The sequence below is a fragment of the Populus nigra genome, chromosome 10 (genome assembly GCF_951802175.1).
Source record: "Populus nigra chromosome 10, ddPopNigr1.1, whole genome shotgun sequence".
NCBI classification, from domain to species: domain Eukaryota; kingdom Viridiplantae; phylum Streptophyta; class Magnoliopsida; order Malpighiales; family Salicaceae; genus Populus; species Populus nigra.
The window spans coordinates 10,714,890-10,724,664 of NC_084861.1; the positions used below are offsets into that span (position 1 = coordinate 10,714,890).

At 36.4% G+C, this 9,775-nt stretch overlaps 1 protein-coding gene across 1 annotated transcript; it reads right to left on the bottom strand.

The window, feature by feature from the left end:
* Nucleotides 1-1,186: 1,186 nt before the first annotated feature.
* On the bottom strand, nucleotides 1,187-9,073 carry LOC133705243 (uncharacterized). The gene is made up of 5 exons (XM_062130385.1): nucleotides 8,449-9,073; nucleotides 6,062-6,297; nucleotides 5,153-5,972; nucleotides 2,562-4,712; nucleotides 1,187-1,493 (listed from the first exon to the last, which is right to left on the bottom strand). The coding sequence occupies exons 2-5, from the start codon at nucleotides 6,293-6,295 to the stop codon at nucleotides 1,432-1,434; spliced, it is 3,267 nt and encodes a 1,088-aa protein (XP_061986369.1). The 5' UTR covers nucleotides 6,296-6,297; nucleotides 8,449-9,073; the 3' UTR covers nucleotides 1,187-1,431.
* Nucleotides 9,074-9,775: the final 702 nt, after the last annotated feature.

The following is a 9,775-nucleotide window of genomic DNA, read 5'->3' on the forward strand; positions in this document are numbered from 1 at the left end:
GTTTTATTATCTAAATCACGGGTTTGATAAGTTAACACAAGTTGACTAAAGTTATTTTTTTTGTATTAATTGAATTTTTTTCAATTTAATCCCTCAATACTAAGTCAATTAAAAATTAAATTTTATAATTTATTTTGATTTATTTTTTATGAAGTTAACTCGATCACATAACCTAAGTTGCATAACTTAAATTGCGAGCTTAGCACGTTAACTTGAGTTTAATCGAGTTGTTTGTTTCTTGAATTTTTTTTATTAATTTCATCTTTTAGTATTGAGTTGATTAGAAATTGAGTTTTATATTTTGTTTTGATTTGCTTTTTAAAGGGTTATCTTAATCCCTTAATATGGGTCGCATATTTGACAAGTTAATCGAGGTAAATCTGGGTCAGTCAAATATATTTTCACTTCAATATTAAAAAAAAAATATCGTCTTTAATTTTATTTAGTCATATTATATTTTTTACAGTTATCTGAATTGTTTTTTAACTCGTCAAGTTGACCGTGGCATACAGGATCACCCCCCACAGTTTTTTTTTTCATATTAAAAAACACGTTAACAATACTTAAATTTTTTTTACATTAAAAAAATTAATCTAATCTGCATCATAGTCTAGTTACTAACAATGAACTAAAAGAGGTGGTGTGGTGCCTTTATTGTGCACCATCTTACAAAATATTATTCATTTCAATAATATTTTTTTTATTTTTGCTTTTTTATTTTTCTAAATCTACATTTCTTTTTCTAATTTCATACTTTAACATTTAATTTATAAAAAATTAAGTTTTATAATTTTATTGTGGTTTGTTTTATACACAATTAGCTCGGTTTTATAAACAATGTCACAAGTTTGGCAATTTAACTTGAGTTTTTTTTTAATTGATATTTTTTTATCTTCATCTTTTAATATTGGTTGATCATGAATTAAAATTCATGATTTATTTTGGTTTACTTTCTAAAAGGTTATTTCGATCTCATGACAAGAGTCGCAAGTTTAGTGGGTTAACCTAATTGATTCAATTTTTTTTATCTTTTTTAATTGATATTTTTTATTTTTATCATTTAACATTAAATTGATTAAAAATTAAACCGATTTATTTTAAAAAATACTTATTAAATTGATGATGTTATATCAAATCAATTTGTATATTGTTAAAAAAATTAGCAATTTACCTGTCCCGCAAACCATTTCTAAATGTAATAAATTTTAAAGATTTATTATTATTATTATTATTATGACAACCACATATATTGTTTAGGATAACCACAGACAGACATGGAGATTTTTGTGGGGAACAGGTTGATGTGATCATCCATTCCTTTCAGACAGCTCCAACATCATATCTATTAAGCATCAACACGCATCACTCTTCTGCTGCCTCCAAAAGCTTAGGCTCTGTTCAAACAATTTTCCTTTTTCCTTCTCCGACCCACTACGTTCCCCACACGTGTATTCCTCGCGCGTCTATTTTCTCTCTTTCTTTCATTTTCTCCCCTTACAAACAACAACAACAAAAAAACATTTGTTAATTAGCATCTTGTTTGAAGTTATCTTACAGAACAGAGCAGTTATTTAGGAACCTCAGAACAAGGTTTGTTCTTAGTTACATCAGCAATTCAAATAAAATTTAATGAAAACGTGGCATTCATCTGCGTGATAAATAGAATCGACAGAACCACAACTAATAACTAGCTTTCACCTTTTATTATTTGTATCAGAATATCAGCCCAGGTGGGAGAGATTCGGAACAAAAATCACCGATGTATCTATAAAAAGGCGTGCAATCAGATACTACACATAGAACCGCTTCTTGTTATCACAAGCCAACAACCCACGATTTAAGGATGCTTCTGCCCTTTTGTTCCCTACACGTGCTTGTGCCTTGTGGCATGACATACGCACCCAACCATCATTAATAATTTAATATACATCCTGGCCCCCTAATTGACTAGCCAATATTGGCCTGGAGATCTAGAAAATAATCTCTTAGTTCTCAATTTATTTCGCAGGGGCTGTTGCAGTGTATTGTTGTAGATGCGTGATGATGTTAAATGTTAAACCGGCAATAGCATGGTGCTTCATAGACGCATAGTTTTTGAGAAACTTGTATCCCTCCATGCATGAAAATCTCTCCTTAGAGGATACCCTACCCCCCAATTACTATTAGAGTACAAGTATTTCTAGGTATTTCAAAAAACTTAATTACGGTTGGCATGTTTCACTTAAAAAAAAAAAACGTTGAATTGTTTGAACATTCCTGAGGTAATCTATCCGAGGACTGTTCAATAATTCAATGCGCATACACAGCTCAAGAATGCTGGTATACATCCTGGAAGAAATCACGCAATATTATTTATGAATAATACAAAGTTGGTTACCACCCAAAGACAGAATCAAGGGGACCTAGATTATGGGCTAAATGTACAAGGAGTCCCCAATCGATCACAACAGCTCAATCCCCAGCGTCATAGAAACAAACTTTCTGCTTCCCTCTATAAACTATGAATTGACAAATGAAAGTCTCTTCCTGTAATTAGGTTAAAGGGTGGGATGGAGGATTACCTGCGGGGCATCTTTGCCGGCGGGGGCGTCTAGTTGTCTTCCCCCACCCTGTTAGGTTTCTGTCCTCCAGTCCCACTTCAATATTATGAAGCTGCTGAATTAGTGGAGTGCAAGGTGGGCTTGCGGTCACTGGAGGTGAGGGGCTAACCAGCGAGCGCCGTCCCCCCCTTGCACAACCATTTCTAGTAGAGTTCCTTCTCGTTAATCCTGACTGCCAAGGATGACCTGTGGCTCTCATCATCCCTCCAAATGTTTGAAGATCTTCTCTCACCTCATGTCTCGAGAGTGAGGCAAGGCCAGGAAGAATGTCCCTCTGGAAGTCCCTCCGCTGCCTTCCTCTTCTTCCCTGGCCCCTTCGGGTTCGTGTCGGTACAGGAGTGGTTCCTATATCTTCCAGTTTCAGGTTTTCTGGAACCAAAGGCTTGGGCATATAGTCTTCTTCCTTGGTCTCTGTCAATCTCAAAGTCATCGACTCAAAGTAATCAATTACTTCCCATGATGTCTCCAAATTACCATCACAATCTTTGGCTCTTGAAACAGCATCAAACTTGCTCTCTAGATCCTCTCCACAAGATGAAACTATCTCCACAAACCAATGAAGAGGGTCCGTCATAGAAGCTTCACGCAGATTGCAAGTGGCGTCATCCAAATGATTCTGGCAACTAGTTGATGAAATGGCAACTATTGCCTTGGCTGCTATTCTGATAAGTTCATCCGTTGGGATTTCAACTCTGTGCTCTGTTGACTGTAAAGCCGCTTCATGTGCCTTTTCTTCTGTGGAAATGATATTCTCCTCAATCTCAGGAACTGCAGGGGCTTCCAAATCTATTCCTACAACAATCTTTGCACTGAAGACTGGAACAGAAGGCATCAGAGAAGTTTCATCATCATTGATGCAAGAGTTCAAGTCAATCTGGCATCTGAAATTGGCAACTTTTGTAGCTGGTTCTTTTGCAACAACCACAATTTCTTCTGCAGTCTGTTGAGCCAAGTCAGGAACAGCTGGATCACAAGGTAAGTTTATATCAAATACCTTATTTTTCTTGCTATTTTCCACTTCTTCAGATAGCTGAGGAAGGGCCACAGAAGAAGAGGTGAAGGAAGAAGACTCATTCTTGGGAATATGAGGCTTTTCAAAAATTGGAAACCCAAGAATTTTTCTGCAGCTTGAGTCGCTACCTTGAATCACACTGGTCTCAACAACATTAGGACAGGAAGCCAAATTCATTTTCTGAACAGCTATTTGATTAGGAACCTTTCCAATTTCACTCTTATCTTGTAATTGATTCAGAGAAGATAAGAAAGTCGATTCCCCCATATTTAAATCCATCCCCTTGGTGCCCTCATTCTTACAAGCACGCTTAGCTTTAAGCCAAGGCAAAGCTGCGAGATGATCCTCATGCTTTCTTTCTAAATCTATAACTTCAATACCTTGCTGGTGTGCCACCTTGTTCAATGAGCTGTTCGAAAGCACTGCATTCAAGTTCACATCCCTAGCCAGCTTCGAGTCCATACAATTTGGACTCTTGTAGAAGTTTGCTGAACTGTGATTGATGAAATGCCCAGATGCTCTATTGTTAGTACCAGCACAGTTCCAATACTCATAGTTTCCTGAAGGAAGGTGAACTGATGGTTCCTTGGACCCTGATGAGGACCCATGGTAAAATCCATCTTGGTTGGGCATTTCACAAACAAAGCTTGGGTTAGATGTAGAATTTCTGTTATAATTCCATTGGTCTCCTAAAAACCCATGGCTCTGAGTTGATGACTGTGAGCTCCTACTCAAAGTTGCAGATGAATTCAAATACGGGTGCTTTTGAACTGACATTGATTTCTGGCCTAAGCTAACAGCAGACTTGGAGGAAACAGAGTGACGCCAGAACTTTCCCACTTCAGAAGGAGGACCAATTGGATATGGGCTGGGTATATGAGAAGCAACAACTGACTCTGAATAGTTACTATGGGAGATCTCATGATTTCTTTCAGAAAGTTCTAAACTACGAGCTGTTCGCTCTCTCAACAGATCAATCTTGCCTTGATCAGTTAGAAAAAAGGTAGGAGATTCATGAGTTTTACTAAACAGAACTTGCATTGGCTGGGAAGAGGTAGGTTTTTCTGGAGAAGCAGACTTCAAATTATTTTTGCTGTGCCCTGCAAATTGAGACAGCAACATATGAGAGTCAATAGAACCAAAGGAAACAATTGCAAGAACATTGCCAAAAATGCTAAATTCGAAAAGAAAAAAACTTCAGCGAACTTATAGTTTGCCTAACCAACTTGCCAGTGAGTAAAACCATTTTTCAAAAGGTAGATCAATCCATGACAAGCTTCTGGGGGGGGGGGGGGGGGGGGGGCGCTTCAGTTTCCAGAACTAAATATAAGGTTCTCTATCATTATGCCACCTTTTTATTTGGTACGAGTTATGAAAACTTTACATGGAAAACAGCAAACAATTCCTAAAATATCTGTGCATGATATTCACTAGCTCCACCATAAACAAATAAACACAACTTACAATAATGAAAGCTGGTGTAATGAAGATTTTGAATGAAACCAAAGAACTAAATCGTAATTTTGTGAGGAAACCTTACCTGAGTCAAGTGCATGCGGAAACCAGCATTTTCCGTTGGCATTATGTTGCAAATGTGGACTGTTGAGAGTCCCATTGTCACTCCTGTAATGGAAATTTGCTGAACTTTCCTTATGAAAACCTAGAAGCTCTTGTTTTGGCTTAGAAGCTAGTTCATGTCCTTGGCTCACTGCTTGGGAGGAGGTGCAACCTAAAATATCAACATATGCAGAAGCATTTGCCTCTTCAACCTCGATAGGCTTGTTCAAGTCACCCACATTAACTGGGCTCCTTAAACATGACTCAGATCTTGATGCATCTCCTTGGCAATTATTCTTCCCACCATTGCCAAGAAAAAGATTTCTTTCATTCTGAGATGCAATTTTAGGATTCCTGTTGGACACGTAACTTGAAATTCCAGATACATTTTCATCCCTTAATTGTTCCCCTTCTTCAGTATCTAAGTATTCATCAGCTGGAAGCTGAAGATCAAACATCTTTCTTCTCACCTTTGATGGTCTGGACTCTAGAATCTCCACATCTTTTGAAGCTCCACCATTTTGAGATGGCAAGGGACTAGCTTGTGCACTGCTTCCTTTCAAAGAGCTCAAAGGAGAATGAATATCTTCAATGCCTGATGTGGATGGTCTGGCACATATTGAATTTGCCAATGGGAAACTAAGGATATGCCATTTACGAGCATCTTCGGATGTAATCTGGGAAGCTAAAGGGCTAGATGAAAATGATGTCTCAACAGGCAATTGATTTTTAAGTAGTTCTTTCCTTTTAATTTCATCCATTAAGTCCCTCTGTATTCTGTATATACGGTGAAGTTCACGGAGCTGGATAACAGAGGGAAGAAAGAAAGTTTTAGGTTTGTAGCATACAAATGGTATACAGTTCACATCACTTGACTTAAAATGAAACGCACCTGTCTCTTAAATATGGCCTCATGCTCAAGCATTGTCTGCTTTACTACGTCCTTATCGTTCCCTGGATAAGCATCTGCAATGACCCTAGGCAAGAGACCATTGTAATGCTGCCCATTTGTAAAGGTTTTATCTCCATAGAACAGGGGCCAGCTACAACTGTTAGAATCCTCATTAAGATCCCTCATTGAGAAATATCCTGGGAAGTAACTTTCACACTGCACTTTTGTTCCCATTCCTGGCAAACAATCAAAGATATGAAGCAAATGTGAAAAACATAACCATCAAAGAAACTATCATTTAGCAGCAGATATGCGAACTTTAACAGGAAAGATCACGGATTTTCTCTACAAATTTGTTATGGTAGACAAAAGGAAATGCTATTCATTGACAAAGAGTCGACCTTTGACAATCATGGTGTTACAAATTCAATGATAATGTCATAATCAACCCAAAAATAAAAAGATCCACATGTGCAACATGCATTTACAAGCTTTGGCCATTCATCAATTGTCATAGCACCATTAGTGTAAATACTTTAACATACACTGACGTATCTAGACAAAAAGGCATAGATCAATGGCCGCACTGCTTAATCAAGTTAAGTCTTTTTCTGATCAGCAGTAAGAAAAGCAAATGAAGGTTCTTTCAAAAAACAGTGAGGCATGCAGGTTATTAGGCATCAAACACCACAGTTAAGGAAGGGCGAAGAGTTCAAAAAGTCTGCATACTACAGCCATCAAGAAAGTTATTTCCTAAAAGCAGGAATACTTGTCTCAAATGACCATTAATTAACATATTTACCATAAAAAATGCCGTGAACACAATTACTAAGATGAAGTAGATTAGGCAGCCCCGAGCTACAGGGAAGGAACTGACATACTTAATGACAGGTGTGCTTACAGTCTTATATAAAGCATGCCGCAGTAATTCACCTAACCCTGCTTTCCCAGGACTGAAAAACTACAGATAAATTTCTAAAGAGGGTTAGACAGAGTGAAACTTTTGCCGCTTACAATCTCTTGAAAATTACTATCTTCCCACAGTTCGAAAAAAATCATATAAAAGGGGAAAAAAACTATAAGAGACTGCTTAGATAAGGAAAGAAAGAAAGAAAAGATTCTTAATAAACCTCAAAACAATTATATTTAACTGCCAATAAATTGTACATGATCGCTGAATATGCAATGGTTGTCCATGATCACTCAAATTGCTCAAATGCTAAAATCCCCAAACAATTAGGCAATTTCTACTATTTCATTTTGATTCAAGGATCAATGGAGATGGCCCAGGTATACAGTAAAAAAGACCACCTACAAAACATGCAGTTATTTTCTCACAGATCATGTATGTCATGCCATAATCATACAGAAAGGTTAGAAGATGACCGCCAATGAGATGTTCTTTTCAACTGCGGTAAGTCACAAGCACCTTAATTTCTGGCCTCAAATATAAGAAGATGAAGTTGGCTTCCTAATAAGACATATACCACTCAAAGCCATGGAGAAAGCGCAAGCAGTAAACACCTGTTCTTGCCTTGACAATTTTCTAAAGATACAAATCATCACACAAGCATAAATACAGATGCAGAAGGGCCAAAGTTAGAAGAGAGCAAGATACCATCAAGACACCATGACTATACCTCCTAAAAAAGAATTCAATTTCAACTCATTGACAGGTCTCCTTCTTCACTCTAAAGCTAAAATGAATAGAAAGCATACAAATCCTTCTGGCCATTTGTACCAAAGATAGAATGTTCTGAGCTAATGCAGCTAAAAAAATTAATAAGCACGGAACATATAAAAGCAGGGTATGTATAGTCCATCACCATAGATTCCAGATATCCAAATATCTACATGGAAACCGAAATTCACAGAAATGGCTAGATTTAAGGAAAAACCTAAAATAACGTCAATTTAATAAGCCCTATTGATCAACAAGGAAAATTCAAGTATATTCACTTCAATTTACTATGATAAACATATAAAAGCCTAATTAGTCCGAAAAGGTAATACACCAGATCCCTCACTAATTCAATCTAAAATAACATTGCGTATCAGCAAATAGCAGCAACAGAATCTATCATACAAAATAGTAAACTAACCCATCAAATCAAATTACCCTTCAAAACAATCCAGAAACATCAGAAAACTATATATAAAAAAAAAAAACAAAATTCAGAGAAACATGCACACACACAGGGAGAGAGAAACACTCACAATAAAGGAAATGGAAAAGGTCATAATCCCAACAATTTATCAGACTAAAAATAAGAAATAATTATCAATTAAATCATGAAATAAATTAAAACCCAATTAACCAAGTCACCAAACAATAAAAAACAATAAATCAAATTATACAGAAAGAAAGTGCAAAAAATAAATATTACCTCAGACCCACATCCTATTATCTCATCTCCTCAAGAATCCCCATAGATTCAATCATTCGACAGTTACCTCCACATCATGGAAAAAATTCAAAGAGTCCAAGAGACTGACACTATCAAAACACACACCCAAAAAATAAGCTTAAAAAGAAACCAATAAAAAGTCACAATAACACGACAAATAAGAAAGTGGGTGTTGTTGCAACTCCATTAAAGAAGCTTAGATCTTCCCCAGACTGAACAAAAGAGAGAAGATTCCGATCTACTGGGCCACTCTCTCTCTCAACAACTAAAACAAATATAAAAGAAAAGAATGGTTTTTGAGAGAGAGAGATTGTATTTTTATTTATTCTAGAGAGAGGGGGGGGAGAGAGATCCCAGATAAGAAATCTTTACACAAACAAACGACCTTCTAATAACAGTGACATGAAATTTGTCAACATCCGGTCTCTTTTTATTCTCTGCGTTTTCTCTTCACTTCTCTCTAGCTCTCTCTCACTATACATTTCTGTTATTTTCCCATTTATAATATATTACTAGTAAGAAGTACTTGTTGTTGTTTTATTATATAGGTTTTTGAGGGGAAATTTTAAATAAATGGAGAGCATTTCTGGATTCTCTCCACCTTCCTTGCTTTTGGTACAGATATTAAAAATATATTATTACATTTGACAGAAAGCAAATAAATAAATAAATTGCTACAGAGAAAACCCTGCACTGGCATTCCCTTACAAAACCATCTTGACAAAAACAACCTTGTATGTTACTTACCTTGTCAGTGTATTGGAAGCTTAAATATAAACTTAATCTATAGTGGTTGTTTGCTCCTTAATTAAGAGTAATCAATTGGCTAGTATATGCACTTATTTCCATTTAAACCAGTGTTTTATTGACTAATTCAACACACACACACACAAAAAATGGACTGTGAGAAGGATTAGGTTTCTTCGGGTTTTGGGTCGGATAATTAGTACCCTTCCATTTAGGGTATATTTACAAGATTGAATTTTTGATTCTCGACTGCTTGGTTTTGATTGGCTGATTCTTTCTGTTTCCGTATCCAGGAGAGAGAAAAGGGAAAGGAAATGCTAAAATTATGAGATTATCGTGCCTCGTTAAGCCCAGAAAATAAAAAACAAGTATAAATAATTGAGATGATCAACGCATAACACGTGGCCTCTTTCAGCATCAACATCAGAGGACATCCAGTGGGCGCTTCAGTCAATTAGAATGTTTAGTGGATTAATAAAAAAACACCCTTTTTTTTTATTACTGCTGAGAAAAGTTAAAAGGTTGAGCAGTGCTATGATTTTATTACAACCACTGGGCA

Bases quoted from the DNA above. Each gene is read 5' to 3' on its own strand.
- LOC133705243 (XM_062130385.1), bottom strand. From the start codon at position 6,295: ATGGGAACAAAAGTGCAGTGTGAAAGTTACTTCCCAGGATATTTCTCA. The intron at 4,713-5,152 runs GTAAGGTTTCCT...CTCAATTTGCAG, and splicing joins TCCGCATGCACTTGACTCAG to GGCACAGCAAAAATAATTTG. The intron at 1,494-2,561 runs GTAATCCTCCAT...GTTGTTTGTAAG, and splicing joins CCGGCAAAGATGCCCCGCAG to GGGAGAAAATGAAAGAAAGA.